A 20,602-nucleotide genomic window follows, 5' to 3' on the forward strand; every position below is an offset into this window, starting at 1 on the left:
GTTGCCCTAAGGGAATGCATTCAGGTATATGCAACTGAGGGCTTTTGCGAGGCAACAGGTGAGGGAATTCCCGCAGCTCCCGACACAAGAGGTGCAGGACAGAGTGATCTCAAAGACATGGGTGGGGGATGGTAAGGTGTCAGATATATATAGGGAAATGAGGGACGAAGGGGAGCCTATGGTAGATGAACTAAAAGGGAAATGGGAAGAAGAGCTGGGGGAGGAGATCGAGGAGGGGCTGTGGGCAGATGCCCTAAGCAGGGTAAACTCGTCGTCCTCGTGTGCCAGGCTAAGCCTGATTCAGTTTAAGGTATTACACAGGGCACATATGACTGGAGCACGGCTCAGTAAATTTTTTGGGGTGAAGGATAGGTGTGCGAGGTGCTCAAGAAGCCCAGCGAATCATACCCATATGTTTTGGTCATGCCCGGCACTACAGGGGTTTTGGATGGGGGTGACAAAGGTGCTTTCAAAAGTAGTAGGAGTCCGGGTCGAACCAAGCTGGGGGTTGGCTATATTTGGGGTTGCACAAGAGCCGGGAGTGCAGGAGGCGAGAGAGGCCGATGTTTTGGCCTTTGCGTCCCTAGTAGCCCGGCGCAGGATATTGCTAATGTGGAAAGAAGCCAAGCCTCCGGGGGTGGAGACCTGGATAAATGACATGGCGGGGTTTATAAAGCTAGAGCGGATTAAGTTCGTCCTAAGGGGGTCGGCTCAAGGGTTCACCAGGCGGTGGCAGCCGTTCGTCGAATACCTCGCAGAAAGATAGACGGAATGGGAAAAAGAAGGCAGCAGCAGCAGCCCAGGATCGGGGGTGGGGGGGGGGGGGGGGGGGGGTGGGGGGGGGGCGGGTAAGGAGGAACCAGAAGGACTCTCAGGGTTGTTAATATATACTGTATAGTATGTATAAGTCGTTGCTACAGATAATTATGTATTGGACTGTTAAATTATATTTTTGGAGAGTGTTACTTGTGACAAGGCAGTTGCCAATTAGGGCTAGTTTTCATTTTTGTTATTTATTATTTATTCATTTTTTGTTTATAAAATAGGTCATTGTTATTTGTGTTGTTATAATATTGTGTAAAGGATGCACAATGTACTGTGTTGGTTGACCAAAAATTTTCAATAAAATATTTAATAAAAAAAAAAAGACTGTTGCTTGGAAGCAATTTTATTGTATGAAAATCTATTAGAAAGCTCGGTATGAAAGTGTTCATTGCTGGTTTATAAAACTTTCCAGCAGCGGGGGCAAGTGAAGTCGCATTGTTATTCCACTGGGAGAATCAGGAAGGTAGTACTGGCATTTACAATCGATTATTATATGAAGCCAATTCTAAAATGACCTTGTGCCTCAGTAGGTGCCCAGTGATTGTACAAGGCTGCGATCATCGTAATTTATCTCAAGCTGGACCAAACAAAGTTGCTCCCTATAAACCTTAGCCCTGACAACTTTCCCTCAGCTCCATCCGACGTCTCCACAGGGAATGTGGGATATAATGAGAAGTGGGAAAAGAAATCCGTTCAAACACAATACCAGGCAGAATCAAGACAGCTATAAATAAAGCAACATTAGCCTCAAGAAGAGGACTCGGATTTTAGATGTCTGTTCAATTCCTCTGGTCACATCTCAAGATTCTGATTTTAAATTTAATAAGATGAAGTTGAAGGAAAGCCTAGTGCAGGGATGTTTCCCTGCCTTGAGTTCTCTTCTATCGTGTTTTTCCTTCTCTGGTGTCGCGTTCTTACTAGGATGTGGTTTTAAAAGATACTGACCTGACTGGAGTGCCTCACTCAGTTCCTATGTCATGTTAGTCATTGTGTGTCAGTGAGCTATTTGACTACGCAGGCGTCACAGCCAGCCCCAGTTTTGTCCTCATGTGGAAGGAAAATATTGCAGATGCTGCAAATCGGAACTAAAAACAGATAATGCTGGAAATATTCAGGTGCTGAGGCAACATCTGTGCAAAGAGAAACAGAATTTATGGACTGGGTTCAGAGGTGCTGCCCACATTTCTGACAACAGATTCCATTTACTCCTGTAGGGGAAAGGGCGTACCTCACATATAAGGGAAAGCTGAACAAAGCAAGACCATTTGAATTCAGTGGTGACATCATTTTTGCGGCAGAAAGGGCTTTAACCTGCAGTGTGGGTGTAATGAATTGATGGAGAAGACGCAAATGGTTTTGAAAGATGTCACATGGTCAAGTTCTTTAAATCCCCTGCCTTTTAAACATTTGAATAAAACGCAGCCTGACTGAGCCAGTAAGAGTTGAAAGCAATCTGTTCTAACAGCTACAATGGCTGTTTAGCGACATTACCCCAAGGGCTGTCATTGTATTCTTATTAATGGTTGGCTGTTTTTCACAACCTATAATTATGCCAGCAGGTGGGGAGGAGGGGGTGTGAATTTACAGTTTGACTTCTCTATGGAGTTGGCCAGAATTCTCCACCCCTGTTTTCCCAGACGGTAAAGCCGGTGGGGTTGAAGAAACCAACAGGAGTCCAGAACAGCTTTTCTGGCTTTCACGCTGCCAGGATTTCCCATCCCCATTGCCCCGCCTCCCACCAAAAATGTAACGGGGTTCCCACACAGATAGGATGGGAACCACATTTCAATATATTACCATATCATTAGCGGCCCCCCCCAAACACACATTTGGATTTGCTCCCCCGAAATTATGCCAGATATATACAGCACCACCCCACGCCCCCACCACTGCATCCTGACACCGCCCCGTTAGTGTTAGGAGGCTGTGCCAAGGGGCAGATCCAGGGGGAAGTGCCCAGGCACTGTCAGGGGGTAGTGCCAACAGCGGCTACCGTTCGGGAGGTCTGTGGAGGTGTGGTTCCCTGTGCATGTGGGGGGTTGTTCGCTGTGTCTGTGGGGTAAGAGGTTCACTGTGCTTGTGGGGATGGTGGTTCCCTTTGGCCATGGGGGCATGGGTTTCCCATGTGCAGGGGGAGGTTGTTGTTCCCTGTGTGCGTGGGGAGGATCCTTGTTTTTATTTTTATTTTTGTTCGATCAAATCACCTTTTAAAAGGGGAGCCCCGATCTCTTAAAGGCTGAGGTTAGGGTTGGAATGCGCAAATTCAAAGTCCGCCCTGTCAGTGTTACAATCCGGGCCCCGCCTCCAGGATTTTTTTTCAACTAAGTTTCAAAATCTCCGGTGGGAAAAGCCAGCAGTGGAGCTGACAGGCAGCACACTGCTTTTTCAGTCTGAGCTGATACACAGGTTTATAAAACAGAACAGCCCGCCCGCCATTTCTATTCTTCCATAGAATGTGTGCATCGCTCACAATGTCAGCATTTGTTGCCCAGTCCTAATTTCCTTTGTACTGAGTGACTTGCTGGGCCATTTCAGAGGGAAGCTCAGAGTAAATCACATTGCTGGAGTCACATGTAGACCAGACCAGGTAAGGACAGCAGATTTCCTTCCCTGAAGGACATTAGAGAACCAGACGGATTTCCACGGTCACCATTACAGAGCCTAGCTTTTCAATACCAGATTCCATCAGCTTCCACGGTGGGATTTGAAACCACATTCCCAAAGCATTAGCCTGGGCCTCTTGATGACTAATTCATTACATCTATGCCACCATTTTTATTAAAGGGTTAGTTGTCTTTGATAAAGAGTTAAGAATACAAGTATGTTTGTTTTGATCAGTGATTACGTACTTGTGGCAATTTAAAAGTTTTGAATGGGCCTTCATGAATGGGATCTTTTTTATTATAGCTAAAACTGTAGTAGATATGTTGATATTTATTTTATTTAATCTCAGCATGATTCCTAAGATCTGCCCCTGGTGGATACGATATGATGTAACATCGAGAGTGTAAGAGCAAAAGGTGCTGGGTAGGGTACATGAGGTGGTATTATGTTGGCATGCTGGCTGTAAGGGCTGATGGGGGCGTGGTTGTTGGCATGCATTGGCAATAACTTTGTCTGGAGGCTATAAGGGACCATGTGGATGTGTAAGTGGCATGCGTTCATCTTAGGTGGGCATGGAGAGTATGAGGGCTTTGGGCATTATGAGGGGGCTGGCATGCATTGTCATTATTGGGGGATGGGGAGTGTGAGGAGGGAGGGCCAGAGGGTCAAACATTGAAACAAAACAACTGGAAATGTTCCAGAGAAAGAAGACTTCCTTTTAACTAGCTTGTCTTGGCACTCAGCAGTCCATGCATCTGCTTCTGATTTGCACCCTGGGGCAGGCCCAGCTGCAAACCACACCTGCGCTTCTGCAGCAACAATTCTGGGAATGTTTTCAGGGAAATTTGCTGGCTCGATCTACCTGCCTCGGGAAAAAAATTCCAGCCTCACCTTTCAGCTCTGCGACCCTTCATCAGCTGATTTCCTTGGCAAATGTCGGTGAGACAGAACCAGGTTGTTCCAGGTTGGCCTCCTTCTGCACTGTCGGAATTTTATGGATTCTACTGTTGACTTTGATGTCTTGTTTGATCCCGAGATGGGTTTCCAACCGCATATCTGCACAACCACTAAGGCCGCCTACTTTCACCTCCATAACACTGCCGTACTCTGACACTGTCTTAGCTCATATGCTGCTGAGACCATCATTTATGACTGGAATTTTCCAACCCTTCCCTCCAGAAGGATCATCCAGTCCCACTGTTTGCAACTCCTCCCCCTCCTCGCCACCCCACTCCGCCCCACAATGTGTTTCCGGGTCATAGAGGGTGCGACGCGTGCAAACGCCCATAGGCAATGGCCAGATCGTACGTTCCTGCCGCCAACCAATGGTGGGGTACCCCTGCCACCAGAAATTACACTGCGCGGAGTGGTGGTGGTGACTGGAACGAATGCCTATTTTACATCAAGACTTGACAAAGTATTTCTGGATGGCCTCACATATCTACCCTCTGGAAACTCGGCGAGGAACTGCAGAGTGGGTGAACTCAGCCCAACACATCACAGCTTGCCACCCTTACATTGATTCTGTATACACCTCCCGCTGCCTCAGGAAGGCAGACAGCATTATCAGAGACCCCTACCACCCAGACATTGCCTTCTTCCCGACCCTTCCATCAGGCAGGAGGTACAGAAGTCTGAAGACCCGCACATCCAGACATAGGAACAGTTTCTTCCCCACAGCTACAAGGCTCCTCAACGACTCCCCCTCGGACTGATCTGTTCCCTGTAAGAACACTATTGACGACGCCTTATGCTGCTCTTGCTCATTGATTTGCTTTGTTTGGCCCCTTGTTCCGCACTGTAACCAATCACTGTTTATCGATGTACCATTTGTCAATGCACTCTGTCGATTATTCTTTTTGTCTACTATCTACGTACTATGTACGTTCCCTCGGCCACAGAAAAATACTTTTCACTGTACTCCGGTACATGTGACAATAAATCAAATCAAATCAAATCAAATCACCCAAAACTCTGCTTCCAGTGTCCCAACTCACATCAAATCCCGGACGATTTAAGAGGAGGAATTGCAGCTTGCTCCAGATCCCACTGATTCTTTTGGCTTTAACAATACATGATCCTCTCATGTTCTGATGCCAGAGGCTGCCGTTATGTGGTTTCTGTTCTGTATCAAGCCCCATCGCTCTCCTGACTTTATCGCTAACTGTTCAAGCTGTCGAGCAGCAAGATCAAATTAAGTCAGTTTCAGATCTCTTTGTGAGACAATAGCATCACAAAATTTACAAAAGAAATCAAAACAGAGTTAAAACACAATATTCTGATTGAAACTATAAGCCTCTTCAAACAAAGACAACCAATAAATCAATGACTTTGATATAAATGTCATGGCCAGCTTAGCTCAACGCAAACCAACCCCGGAATAGATGGCATTTATCACGAAATGTGAAAAGAGGTTAGGCTAAGATTTAAGCATAGACAGCCATTTTTACGGAAGAACAATCTCTTGACCAATCAGAATCAAGCTGCCTGACTTACATTTCAAACAATGCTTGACAGTTAACCGACAGTCACCTTCAACGGGTGTATTCTCCATGGCAACACCTCCACCAATCAGATTCCACTGCCCAACCAATCAGCACTTTCTTCTTATACAGTATAAAGTTGGTGTTCCCCAACATTGATATTCTTGCGATTGTCCTGATGAGTGCAAGTCGAAAAACTTCGACAAAGTATTTTATTTTCAGCAATACTCAAGTTATGATAGAAGACTAGACACCAGGGAAGTAAGAGTAGATTGGAAATTCATTGTGGTTCCCAAATTCAATAATAGAACAGGCACAGGTAAGCAACAGATATATCGACCTTAGTTCCATTCTGTGAAACAGAGATGAGGAGAAATTTCTTCAGCCAGAGGGTGGTGAATCAGTAGAACATTTTGCCGCAGAAGGCTGTGGAGGCCAAATCACTGAGTGTCTTTAAAACAGAGATGGATAGGTTTTTGATCAATAAGGGGTTATGGGGAGAAGGCAGAAGAATGGGGATGAGAAAATATCAGCCATGATTGAGTGGCAGAGCAGACTCGAAGGGCCGAGTGGCCTAATTCTGCTCCTATGCCTTTTGGTCGTATGGTCTTATGCTTTGTTTTCCTCACACATCATTAGCTGTGGCAGCTTCCAAGGTTTTTTTAGAATTGAGGGACACTGCCTGGTCACCCTCTGTGCTTCCTTGAAGAAACGATACCCATTGGGCTGTGGAAAAGCCTACATCAGATTGTGCCAGGATGTGAAATGAAAATGAAAATGAAAATGGCATATTGTCACAAGTAGGCTTCAATGAAGTGACTGTGAAAAGCCCCTAGTCGCCACATTCCGGCGCCTGTTCGGGGAGGCTGGTACGGGAAGTGAACCGTGCTGCTGGCCTGCCTTGGTCTGCTTTAAAAGCCAGCTATTTAGCCCAGTGAGCTAAACCAGCCCCTAATGTTTTGCCGTGATTCAGTTGGCTGCTGTCTCCCGCCGCTGAGTCAGACATTTATGGGTTCAAGTTCCACAGAGACTTGAGAAAAGCCAAGGCTGACAATCCAATGCAGAGACTTGACGAAAACCAAGGCTTACAATAGTACTGAGGCAGTGCTGCACTGTATGAGGTGCTGCCTTTCAGGCAAACTGTTAAACAAAGCTCTCTCAGGTGAGTGTAAAAGATCCCCAACACTATTTCAAAGAACTGTAATATGTCCTGGCCCTCATATCACTCAACAGTGTCACTAAAAGTATATTTTCTGGTCATTATTACATTGCTGATTCTGGAAGCTTCCTATATGCTAATTGGCTGCCGTGTTTGCGACATTTCAAAAATGCTTAATTCGTTTTAAAATGCTTTGGGATGTCCTGAGATCCGGAAAGGCGCAGTATAAATGCAATTCCTTCTCTTTCAAAAGGCATTTGTGTTTGAAGTATTTGAGGGAAAAGTTGGACTGAGAGTGCATTTCCTCGGGGGACACAAGCTATTTTATCTTTTAGCTAAAACACCCCTGTGCCTGCCAGAGGTAATATCAGGGCTGTACAGAACCATTACAGCAGAGCTTGAGATTGATCAACTGATCAGCAAAGTCCTTACAGTACTGCCTGGTCAGAGTCTGAAAGATAAGCATGGTTCGCTGACTGCTGCAAAACTGCAACATCACAGAGCTTAACTACAGAAAGCCAGAAATCACAGCAAAAACATGGGGCCGGCACTGGTCATGGTTATTCAACTGCAGCAGCCTCGCTTGTTCAACTGATGCCTGGACATCCCCTTGACGTGAAAAACCCTGTCCACGTGTGCACCTGAATTATATTCACCAATAATGCCCTCTGAACTATTTCAACCATCATCAATTCCTTCCATAAGACCATAAGACATAGGAGCGGAAGTAAGGCCATTCGACCCATCGAGTCCACTCCACCATTCAATCATGGCTGATTTCAACTCCATTTACCCGCTCTCTCTCCATAGCCCTCCAATGTTCTGCAGGAAGTTCTTTGGCAGGAAGGGTTCAGGTACACGTGTGGCTACTGCATTGTTGATCTTCTATGAAGCTTTTTGATTCTGGCCTTACCTATATTCCTTGCACATGGGAGCCTGATGTGAATTTGGAATTAATGGCACACCGCGCACTACACTTTGACGAGTGCTCTGCTCCTGTCAGAGGTTCGCACAAAGTGAAGGTTTTATACCTAGGTTGACTTTTGACTTTGGACGATTGTGTAAAACGAGGCTTCAGCCATATCCGTCTCTTCCAATTGGAAACAAAATTTGGGGAGAGATATATAATTGGTACCTGAATTGATATCTTTGCTGTACACTATCCCCCAAAGTCAAAAATACGTTCAAACTGATCTTCGAAAAAGGCCTATACTTGGATCCGAAAATTCTTCAAAGCTTTTATGCTTGGATTGAGTATTTGTTTATTTTTGAAATCTAAAAATATTTATATTTCCCAACATTTTTGTCTGACGAGACCATAATTGAGTGACGAGATTTCAGAGACATCCAATATGTACTTCTGCGCCCACAAAATGTAGGAATGGTTAATGATGAGGTGGATTGTTACCAGAAAATAAAGAAAGGGACAGAACGTGTGAATGTCATATTGCACCAAGGATTCAGACAAGAGTAGAGAGATTTGACAACAGAAGAAACTTAAAGGCTTTGCGTCTGAATTCATGAAGCATTCGGAACAAAGTTAATGATTTAACAGCGGAAATAGAGACAAGCAGGTATGATTTGGTGGTGATTACTGAGACATGACTACGAGGAGATCAGGTCTGGGAATTGAATATCCAAGAGTACTCAGTATTTTGGAAGGATATACAGGAAGGTAAAGAAGGTGGTGTAGCTTTGTTTCGTGAAGGAAGGGATCAATGCTGTAGTGATCAGTGATATTGGAACTGGAGATCAAGATGTAAAATCAGTCTAGGTAGAAATAAGAAATTGCAAAGGAAAGATGTCCCTGGGAGGAGTAATCTATAGATCCCCAAACAGTACTTGCACAGTGGACCACAGTAGAAGCTGGGAAATATTGCAGGCTTTTAAGGAAGGTACAACAGTATCATGGGTGATTTTAATATTCATATAGACTGGATTAATAACATTTGCAAAGGTAGCCTTGAGGGCGTGTTCATTGAATGTATTATCATAGAATTTACAGTGCAGAAGGAGGCCATTCGGCCCATCGAGTCTGCACCGGCTCTTGGAAAGAGCACCCTACCCAAGATCCACACCTCCACCCTATCCCCATAACCCAGTAACCCCAGAGATTGTTTCTTGGAGCAATATGCTGTGGAACTAACCAAGGAGCCAGGCTATTCTGAATTTGGTACAATGCAATGAGGAGAGATTAATTAATGACCTCACAATTAAGGATCCTCCAGGAAAGAGTGATCATAGCATGCTAGAATTTCAAATTCAGTTTGAGGGTTAGAAACTAGAGCATCACACTCGCGTTTTAGAGTTTAACAAAGACAATTACATTGGCATGAGGACAGATTTGGCCTGAGTGGACTGGACAGGAAGGCTAAAAGGTAGGACAGTTGATGAGCAATGGCAGTTGTTTAAGGAGATATTCAATTTATCCTGACTAAAATATATTGCAGAGAGGAAGAAAAATTGTAAGAGGGGGAAAAAACATCCATGACAGGGTGTTTTTCTGGTTGGCAATCAGTGGCTAGTGATGTGTCTCAGGGGTCAGTGCTGGGACCACAATTCTTTACAGTTTACATAGATGATTTGAAGTTGGGGACCAAGTGTAATGTGTCAAAGTTCGCAGATGACACGGAGATGAGTGCTAGAGCAAAGTGTGCAGAGGACACTGAAAGTCTGTAGAGGGATATAGATAGTTTAAGTGAGTGGGCAAGGGTCTGGCAGATGGTGTACAATGTTGGTAAATGTGAGGTCATCCAATTTTGCAGGAATAACAGCACAATGGACTATTATTTAAATGGTAAAAAGTTACAGCATGCTGCTGTGCAGAGGGACCTGAGTGTCCTTGTGCATGAATCGCAAAATGTTGGTTTGCAGGTGCAGCAAGTAATAAGACGGCAAATAGAAATTTCTCGCTAATTGCTAGAGGGATGGAGTTTAAAGGCAGGTTATGTTGCAGCTGCATAGGGTGCTGGTGAGGCCACACCTGGAGTATTGTGTACAGTTTTGGTCTTGTTACTTGAGAAAGGATGCACTGGCACTGGAGGGTGTGCAGAGGAGATTCACTCAGTTGATTCCGGGGTTGAGAGGATTAGTTTATGAGGAGAGACTAAGTAGACTGGGACTATACTCATTGGAATTTTGACGAATAGGGGGATCTTATAGAAACACATAAAATTATGAAGGGAATAGATAAGACAGAAGCAGTGAGGATGTTTTTACTGGCGGGTGAAAATAGAACTAGGGAGCATAGCCTCAAAATGAGTGAGAGCAGATTTAGGACTGAGTTGAGGAGGAACATTTTCACCCAAAGGGAATCTGTGGAATTCCTTGCCCAGTGAAGCAGTTGAGGCTACCATGTTGGAAGTTTTTAAGGCATAGATAGATAGATGTTTGAACAGTAAAGGAATTAAGGGTTATGGTGAGCTTGCGACTAAGTGGAGCTGAGTCCACAAAAAGATCAGCCTTGATCTCATTGAATGGCGGAGCAGGCTCTAGGGGCCAGATGGCCTACTCCTGCTCCTAGTTCTTATATTCTTATGTTCCTATTAAGGAAGTAAAAGATGGCATAAAGACAAAACTAAAGACATACAATATTACAAAGGCCAGTGGCAAGCTGGAAGATTGGGACACTTTCAAATATCAACGAAGGGTTACTAAAAAAGTAATAAAAAGAGAAAAGGTAAATTATGATGGAAAATTGGGTCAGTGAGCCAATCAATTGGCCTTCAAGCCCTCTTTAAATATTGTGGTGACCCATAACAGGAGCAACCACAGCTGCAGTCTTGTCTGTCCCACCAAGCACTTCAAGGACAGAGCCCTGCTGTGGCTTCTACCCTGAAATTCAATTTCACTCCCTCTGCCTGTGAGCAGCCTCCAGATCACAGCTGAAGGCGATTTCAAATGAGGGATTAGCCTCGGTAGTCGTGATAGTACTTCACACTTCTCAAATCACAAGTGCCTCCTCGAGGGCACATGTGTCATGTGTCAGAGGGTGATTAGTACACTGCATGTGCAGCAAACTTTAATGCCTGAACAATGTGCCTGAACTCTAGTAGTGACAGTACCACAGAGGCAGCTGCTAACAATCAAACACTTAAGAGCAGGGCTTCAGCAACGACGATCTTCTCATGAACAAAGGATAATTGTGTGGATGAATGGAGGGCAGCTGAGTACGCGCTCACTAATGTATCCGACCGAGGCCTGAGGTCTCAGGTCGCCTGATGTGGCGGTGGGTGAGTGTGCAGAGCAAGGTTTGCCAGCACAACCGGCTCACTGGATGGCACTCTTAGAGAAGGCAGGACTTGTAAGTGTGGGGGAAGCTTGGGGGATTTGAGGGTCCCGGGATGGAAGCCCTAACATTTGGCAGTCTCTCTCCTTCTCCAATTCCTTCCAGACAAAACAATGTTTGCTCGTGTGGATCCAATGGAGGCTGCCCTCTCGGTGCTTTTGGCAGCCGCCAGAGATGGCAGCACTGCCAATAGAGGCTGGAGGTGGCACCACATGTGCAGGGGGCCACCGCACACCCTGAAGACCCGTTGCCCATTAGGCTGAGGAGGAACCCAGAAGGGGAGGCCAGCGATGGCCAAAGGTGTGCGGGTGTTGGTCATTTAATGAGCTGACGATCACCATGTTCAATGAGCTGACGGACACCATGTGCCGCAAAGCACTGCATCTCATCCGGGACTTGGCACCCCCTAGAGGCTCTCAGTAGCCGCGAAAGTCACTGTAGCCCTGAACATTTATACTACCGGGTCATTTCAGGTGCATTTGGGAGATTACAGATGTTCTGCATGCCCAGGTATTCAGCTTTATCACCTTCCAACTGGATCAACCACCAAGATTTAGGGCAGCACGGTAGCACAAGTGGATAGCACTGAGGTTTCACAGCGCCATGGTCGCAGGTTCGATTCCCTGCTGGGTCACTGTCTGTGCGGAGTCTGCACGTTCTACCCGTGTCTGCGTGGGTTTCCTCCGGGTGCTCCGGTTTCCTCCCACAGTCCAAAGACGTGCAGGTTAGGTGGATTGGCCGTGCAAAATTGCCCTTAGTGTCCAAAAAGGTTAAGAGGGTTTATTGGGATACGGGGATATGGTGGATGTGAGGGCTTAAGTGGGTCGGTGCAGACTCGATGGGCCGAATGGCCTCCTTCTGCATTGTGTGTTCTATGTTCTATGTTCCAAGATGCCAGGGCTGCAGGATTTACTGCCATCGCTGGGATGCCCAAGGCCCAGGGGGCGTCCGATGGTATGCATGTTGCCTTGCGAGTACCGGGGCATCAGGGTGCCCTGTATTAACAGGAAAGGGTTCCACTCCCTGAATGTTCAGATCATGTGTGACCACCGCCGCCGAATCATGCATGTGTGTGCCCATTACCTTGGGAGCGTGCATGACAGTTACATCCTGGGGCATTCGTGAATCCCCGTTGTCTTCAAGGACCACCCCAGAATGATGGGTTGGTTCGCAGGGGACAAGGAATACCCACTGAGATCATGGCTGATGGCACCGGTGCGGAGGTCTGAGACCGAGATGGAGACCCCTTATAATGAGGCTCATGCTGCCACACATGGTATCATTGAACGATGGAGCGACCTGTTGAAAATGCAGTTCTGGTGCCTCGGCCTCGCTGGTGGCGCCCTGCAGTACACCTCCAGAGGGTCTCCGGCTTTGTGATGGTCTGGTGTGGCCTCCACAATCTGGAACAGCAGCCGGGCGACATGCTGAAGGAGGAGGAGGAACAGGAGGAGGTGGAGGGACTATGGGGAGGCAGTGGCAGAGGGGTATTGTCCCTAGTCCAGCAATCCAAAAACCCAGGGTAATGCTGGGTTTGAATCCCACCATGGCAGTTGGTGGAATTTATATTCAATAAAAATATCTGAAATTGAAAGACTCTTGATGAGATGACCATGAAACCATTGTCGATTGTCGTGGAAACACATCTGGTTCACTAATGTCCTTTAGGGAAGGAAATCTGCCATCTTTACCTGGTCCTGCATAAATGTGACTCTTGACCCACTGCAATGTGGTTGACTCTTAAGTATCCTCAGGAATGGGCAACAAATGTTCTCCCAGCCAGCGACGCCCACATCCCATCAACAAATTTATATTTTTTAAAAATGCGGTTTCGTGTGAGGGGGAGGGTGAGATAGTCCAGTAGGGACTGGAGGAAAAGCCCAAGGAGGAGACGGAGAATGGAGGGCAGGAGGTGACAAGTGTCCAACATGAGTGGAGGACCAGGAAGGCCCTCATTGTCTCCAGGTTCTCTAGGATGAGGCTGTGTCCATCATCTCAACCCCCCCCCCCCCCGATTTCACTCCCTCTGCCCAATCCACCCCCATTTCTCCCCTCCCCATTTCCCTCTCCTCCAATGCCATCCCCCCACACTTCCCTATCTCACAGACTGAACCATGCCTTGGCCACCACCACAGAAGCCACGGATGTCATGCTCCAGGTTTGCCACTGTGGTCATCACCAGTGTTGGCCTTGGTGCCATGCATTGGTGGCACCATCTCTTGCACCTGCAGCCTTTGGGACTCCTCCCATCATCGTTGCAGTCCCTTGAATGTCGCTGACACCCTCTCCTGAATCCCAAGGCTGTGTCTATCATCTGCATCAGCTCTGGGAGAAATTGTCTAGAGGCTCGGCATCTGGCTGGGATCCAGCTGTGTTCTGGGATCCAGCAGACCTCCGACTGCTGACTCCCTTCAATGTTCCTGCCTCCACCCCATGTGCATCAGCAACTGTGTGGTTCTCGTCAGATTGTGCCCCAGGAGCCTGTCCACTAACATCACCCACCGAGGTGTATGTCTCTGCACTGATGGAAGGGATGGGTGAATGCTGTACCGCCTGGTCGGTGGTCTCCTCTGAGCTCTTCTCCGAGGCGGTCGCTTGGGTGGCGGAGATTTCAAATGGCCTGGCCCCATCAGATGGAGGTCCAGTGAGACAATGGTCAAATGGTCAATGAGAGGAAAGGATCATTTTGACTGTCATGAATTACTCAGGTCATCTGGGTGAAGAGGCAGTGGATTCCCATCTCTCTGTCGCAGGCCAACCTTGCTGTCAGTGACTACTCAATCCTTGGGCAACCCTGTGATTTCCAGGGTCAGTTTCCCATGTGGAGTGGGTCTTGAATCTCTGGATTCGTCTCCCCCTCTTGTCCCTTTCCTGTTTATTATGGGCTATCTTCTCCTGCGGAGACAAAGAGAAGGCATTGTGAGCCACATGCTTGATGGGTCAAATAGCAAGTGGCATGTGTGGACCTGGAATGAAGGGGTTGTGTTGGTGTGTGCCGGGGTGGGGGGCTTTGAGGGGTGGCAGGCGGATCTGATGCCACAAGACGGGTGGTAACTTACCTTTGCAGCTCATTGGTGGTCATACTGCCGGCACTGACAGCTGCTGCCACTGCCTCCCAGGTGGCATGGCGAATCCTGCTGCTGGTTTTCTGAGCCCCTCGGGGGAACAGGATGTCAGGTTTCGCATCCGCAGCATTGAGAAGCCTGTCCAAGTCAGCATGCCTAAAGCGGTGAGCAGGGCTGCACGCTGCCATGCTTGTGTATTGACTGGGAGTGAGTGGTGAGGGAGCGTTTAAAAGCAGCTCTTCCTTATTAGTGGGGAGCTGCTGAGGCATGGATCAGGCGAATCAGACAGTGAGGCCGTTGGTATTGTTGAGAGCTCTGTGGGGGCTCATTTTTGGCACTAGCTGCCGTTGAATACGGGCCGCGATCTCGCTAATGCGGCTTTTGTAAAACACCAATCCAAGCGAGCCCAAAACCAGACTTTGCAATTTTTCTGTTGATGTTTGTAATTCTTCAAATCCTGTCCAGCACTCCGCTGTTACCTGCTGAATTTGTTTGTCTATATTTATTGCTACATGATAATTACACATTTTAATCTGATCGATGGTCTATATATGAATTTTCCAATGTAAGCCACAATACCATTCAATGCTCAAGTTGCAAAATATTCCTTTGAACAAAGTATCATTGTTATTTTATGCTTTTCTGGTGACATTTGGGCACACCAAACTGCAATTGTCTACGTTGGAACCTGAGGCTTTAGTGATGAAAGGGCTCTCGCTGTGACACTAGGCAACTAAAAGCATTGTTAGACCCTTCTGTTTTGTAGAGATGGCCTCAAGTTGTCTTGGTCAACTCAGGACAGAAGCTATTTTCAATACAGGGAATCTGGCATGTTTGGCAATCTGTGTTCTTTTCTCAGCATGCCTGTCAGAATCATTCCTGAGTGTGAAATCTTCATTCAGCACCCGAAGTCTTGTTCACTGTTCAGTTAGTAGTTGGGCCACGTGGTTCAGGGACCATTCAGACTCTGTACTGAATTTGCTGATCTCAACTATTCGGCCAGTTGTAATGAACTGGTGGTGAAATGGTGGGCAGCTGGCCCTTCGCCATCACTTGTGCAACCCTTGATAAAGGGGTTGTAAGATCATAAGAAATAGGAGCAAGAATAGGCCATTCAGCCCATCACGCCTGCTCCGCCATTCAATGAGGTCATGGCTGATCTGATCGTGGTCGTGACGCCACTCTCCTGCCTGCTCCTCCAGAACCCTCAAATCCTTTCCACATCAAAAATCTGTCCAACTCAGTCTTGAATGTAATCACAAACCCGTCCCGCACTGCACCCTGTGGAACATAATTCCAAAGACTCTCTGAGAGAAGACGTTCCTCCTCATCTCCATTGAAATGGGAGACCCCTTATTTTTAAACTGTGCCCCTAGAACGAGATTCCCTCAGGAGGGGAAGCGTGTTCTCAGAATCTATGCTGCCAAGCCCCTCAGAACCTCATGTGTTTCAGGAAGATCACCTCTCACACCTCTAATCACCAATGAGTATTGGGCGTGACTGCTCAACCATTCCTGATAAGACAACCTCTTCATCCCAGGAATCAGCAAAGTGTCTCTGTGCTTCCGGTGCAAGTGTATCCTTCCATAAGTAAGGAAGCCTAAACTGTGCACAATACACTGGACAATGTCCTGCACAGTTATAGCAGGACTTCCCTACTTTTATACGTCATCCCTCTTGCAATAAGACCAATATTCCATTTGACTTCCTAATTACTTGCTTTACCTACATGTTACCCTTTTGTGACTCATGTCCAAGAACACCCAGACCCCTCTCTCCTGCAACATTCTGCGGTTATTCTCCATTTGAACAATAGCCTGCTTTTCTATATTTCCTGCCATAGTGCCTCTTTTGATTTTCAATTATCCTTGGGATGGTTTTGGTGTCATCTACCTTTAAGAGAGACAAAAATACATGTTTAAAGTCTCTGCACTTTCCTCATTTTCCTTTATTAACCAACCTGTCTCAAACTCCCATTTCCCCACGTTATACTCCATTTTGCTGATTTTTTAAATGCCTAATCGCTTAACCTGTTCATCGATATTCCTTTAGCACCTCATTGAATGCTTTTGGTAAATCCAAATACACTACATCTAGTGGTTCCCCCTTTATCCATCTTGCTCCTTATACCAGCAAAAAGCTCAAATAAATTTGTCAAACACGATTTCGCTTTCACAAAATCAGGTTGACTCTGCTTGATTGAAATCCGATTTTCTCCCCTCCTCCCCCGCCCCCCCCCCCCCCCCCCCTCAGTAATTGATTCTGAACCAGGGGCTGATTTAGCACAGTGGGCTAAATAGCTGGCTTGCGATGCAGAACAATGTCAGCAGCGCGGGTTCAATTCCCGTCCCAGCCTCCCCGAACAGGCGGCGGAATGTGGCGATTAGGGGCTTTTCACAGTAACTTCATTGAAGCCTACTTGTGACAATAAGTGATTATTATTATTATCTGTAGTAGTAGTATTTTCCCAAAGATAGATTTTTGACTAACTATGCTTTGGTTTTCAGTTTGCCTCCCTCCTTTCTTGAATAGAGGGGCTACGTTTGCGGTTTTCCAAGCCCCGATACCTTTCCAGAATCTAGGGAATTTGGGAAGATTACTACCAATGCATCCACACTATGTTTGCAGCAACTTCCTTTAAAACATTAGGATGTAGACCATCAGGCCTCAAGGGGCCTGTCAGGTTTTAGTCTCATTCGTTTTCCTGGCACTTTTTCTCTCGTAATATTAATTGTTTTAAGGTCCTCCCTCCCATTTGCCTCTTATGATTTTCTTCTACTCCAGGGATGCTTTTTCTGTCTTCTACTGTGGAGACAGATACAAAATACTTGTTCAAAGTCTCTGCTAGTTACTCATTTCCCCAATACTAATTTCCCGACCTCATCCTCTTTGGGACCAGGGAAAGGGGAAAGTTAGTGAGGACAGACCACAAAGCAAAGTCAAATGGCTCCCCTGGAATTAAGTAGATGCCATGGAAACTGAATACTTCCTGGTTCAAAATTTAGGGTCCATGCGATTCTCTAGTCATTGAAGTACATATGGGGTCGAACAGAAAACCTGACTGGCCCAATGACCACAATGATTTATGAATGAATATCTGATAATAGTTATATGCTAAGGATTTTGAAAAATGTAATTTTCTAATTTATTTAAATGAAGCATTTCTTTATTTTTACAGAAAGAATTTCAGGTCAGCAGATATGAAGTGTCACCAGATATGAAGTATGCGCTGCTCGCATACAATGTTAAAAAGGTACGTACAGCCTTTAGTTTATTTATTGGCAATTTTACTGAAAACAACGTCCAACTAAAAATGCAACAGATGCATTCTCAATGCTTCAATTATTTTCTCCTCGTAATGTAGTTCTTAACAAAATCGGTTTCAAATAATCTCATATTGTGTAATGGTGTGCTGTGACAACAAAGTTGTGGGCTGAGTGAATGATTTGTCATCATTTAGATCAAGTCTAACCAGGGTGGTTGCTAACTCCAGGACATTTTGTGGAAAACATCAATAATTGGCTCCACATGATTAACTTAGAACTTCCTGGGTGGGATTCTCTGGTCGCTGACACCGAAATCGCGTTCGGCGATCGGTCGGAGAATCCTGTTCACAATCGAATCGGGGAGACGCCACTTTTGCGATACGCCATCTCCTCCAACTCGGAGAGTACGCTGTGCACCGTATCGACGGCCTCAGGACATTGCCTGAGGCCCACCCCCGATCCTTTGTTCCCGAACCGCCGAGTTCCCGATGGCGTCGGTCGCGTGTGGTGTCATCCGTCGGTAACTCGCCGTTGCGGCTGCAGACCCAGTCCAGTGCTGCCACGGTAGGGGAGGACCGATCTGCGGGCAGGAGGGGCTTTGCCAGGGACTGGGGACACTGTTGAAAATGAAATGAAAACCGCTTGTCACAAGTAGGCTTCAAATGAAGTTACTGTGAAAAGCCCCTAGTCGCCACATTCCGGCGCCTGTTCGGGGAGGCTTGTACGGGAATTGAACCGTGCTGCTGGCCTGCCTTGGTCTGCTTTCAAAGCCAGCGATTTAGCCCTGTGCTAAACCAGCCCCTTGTTGGGGGGTGGTCCGGGGTGCGCGAGCCGGCCAAAGGTGGGGCACTATTTCGCAGGCTGGGTCCGCGAGTGGCCGGCGCCTTGTTGTAAGTGAGCGGCCACGGACCCGGCAATTCTCCGGCCGTATCGGCAGCTACAGCCGGGAGCTCTACGCTGCCTTGATGGTCGCCCCCAGCCAAACGGAGGATCGGTGCGGTTTTACTCCATTGTTTCTGTTATAAAACGCCACGGTTCCCACACCAGTGTGGGGACATAGCCTCAAAATAAAATAATCCAGCCCCCGATGTTTCCCCTTGTGGGGAGTCCAGAACTGGGGCCTTAAATATTAGATAGTCACTAATATATCGAATAAAGAATTCAGGAGAATGTGGAACTTGCCACCCCAATGAGTCATTGTGGCAATTGGCTGCATAGACATAGAATTTACAGTGCAGAAAGAGGCCATTCGGCTCATCGAGTCTGCACCAGCCAAAAAATCACCCTGCCAAAGCCCACACTTCCACCCTATCCCCGTAACCCCATCTAACCTTTCTGGACACTACGGGCAATTTACCATGGCCAATCCACCTAACCTGCACATCTTTGGACTGTGGGAGGGAACCAGAGCACCCGGAGGAAACCCACGCAGACACGGGGAGAACGTGCAGACTCCACACAGAGAGTGACCCAAGCCGGGAATCGAACCTGGGACCCTGGAGCTGTGAAGTAACTGTGCTAACCACTGTGCTACCTTGCCACCCAAGGTAGAAAGGAAACTGTGCGTTTCAAGGAAATCTCGATAGTCACATGCGCAGAAAGGAATAAAAGGATATGAAGTGGGATGAGATGACGAAGGGCAGGAGGGAGCTGATGTGGAGTACAGACACCGACGCAGATCTGTCAGGCTGAATTAAGTATTTCTGTTCTGTAAATTCTATGTAATTAGCCGTCACTTAATTCCCAATACAAATTAGGTTCAATACTCTGAACTGTATGCAGCTATTGAGTGAACGCGGCAGAGATAGTCGTGTCCCCGGGGCTGGTTTAGCACAGGGCTAAATCGCTGGCTTTGAAAGCAGACCAAGGCAGGCCAGCAGCACGGTTCAATTCCCGTACCAGCCTCCCCGAACAGGCGCCGGAATGTGGCGACTAGGGGCTTTTCACAGTAACTTCATTTGAAGCCTACTTGTGACAATAAGCCATTTTCATTTCATTTTCAAGAGAGCAGTATTTACCGCATTGAGCTGTTATCTTTGCAACCACTGACCTCACAGAGCATACTGTAGTGCCATCTAGTGAAAGCGGGGGCAGATTTTGTGATCTGAAGCTGGACGAACTGTCAGTGTTCCAGAGAGGAAAGTGTGATGAATCATTCTAAACTGCAGTTCATGTAAGAAAGAAATCCCAGGATCCATGAAACATCAAATCTCAAAAATGTAATAGTGTGACTGAACAATGGCAGACTTTGCAGTACATCACTTAGATGACAGGGAACTTGACATCAACAGACATGAGCTCATTTTTAAAGTACTGTTTACAGTACGGAGCCTTTCCACATGTAGATTCATTGTCTACCAATGTAATTTAGCACCATCACAATTGTCAAATGTTTCCTTTTTAGATACAGTTGTTAAAATCTATCGAGTAAAACAGAAGGTAAAATAATGCAAATGCAGCAGATCGTAAAAAGAAGAAGCAGCAATTTCTGAGAACACTTGACTGGTCAGGCAGTATTTCAGTTTAAGTCAGAGTTTGAGGTCGGTGACCATTTTTAATTAAAGAACATCTTGACTTGAAATGCTGGGCGAATGTTTCCCATCCTCACTCCCCCATGGCGGGTTTGGTGGCGGGCGGGAGTGGAGAATCTAGCCCGAGCCAAATGTCAGAATCCCGCAAGTGTAAGAACACGGTGTAATTCTCCCAATGGCGGATCGGTTTTCACAGAATCATAGAATCACTAAAGTGCAGAAGGTGGCCATTCAGCCCATTGAGTCTGCACCGACCCTTCGAAAGAGATCCCTGTCTCGGCCCAATCTTCCCCATTCTATTCCTGCAACCCCAGCCTAAGGGGCAATTTAGCATGACCAATCCACCTAACCTGCACATCTTTGGACCGTGGAAGGAAACCG

General features: G+C 46.7%; 1 protein-coding gene across 3 annotated transcripts in view; it reads left to right on the forward strand.

The window, feature by feature from the left end:
• The window catches only part of dpp6a (dipeptidyl-peptidase 6a), a 1,922,242-nt gene that overhangs the window by 1,229,914 nt on the left and 671,726 nt on the right, over positions 1–20,602 (forward strand). For all 3 annotated transcript variants that reach the window (XM_072508192.1, XM_072508190.1, XM_072508191.1), the window contains exon 5: positions 17,603–17,677. In XM_072508192.1, the coding sequence (XP_072364293.1) occupies positions 17,603–17,677 (75 nt within the window). The remainder of the gene's footprint in view (positions 1–17,602; positions 17,678–20,602) is intronic.

Source organism: Scyliorhinus torazame, chromosome 6 (assembly GCF_047496885.1).
Source record: "Scyliorhinus torazame isolate Kashiwa2021f chromosome 6, sScyTor2.1, whole genome shotgun sequence".
Lineage (NCBI taxonomy): Eukaryota > Metazoa > Chordata > Chondrichthyes > Carcharhiniformes > Scyliorhinidae > Scyliorhinus > Scyliorhinus torazame.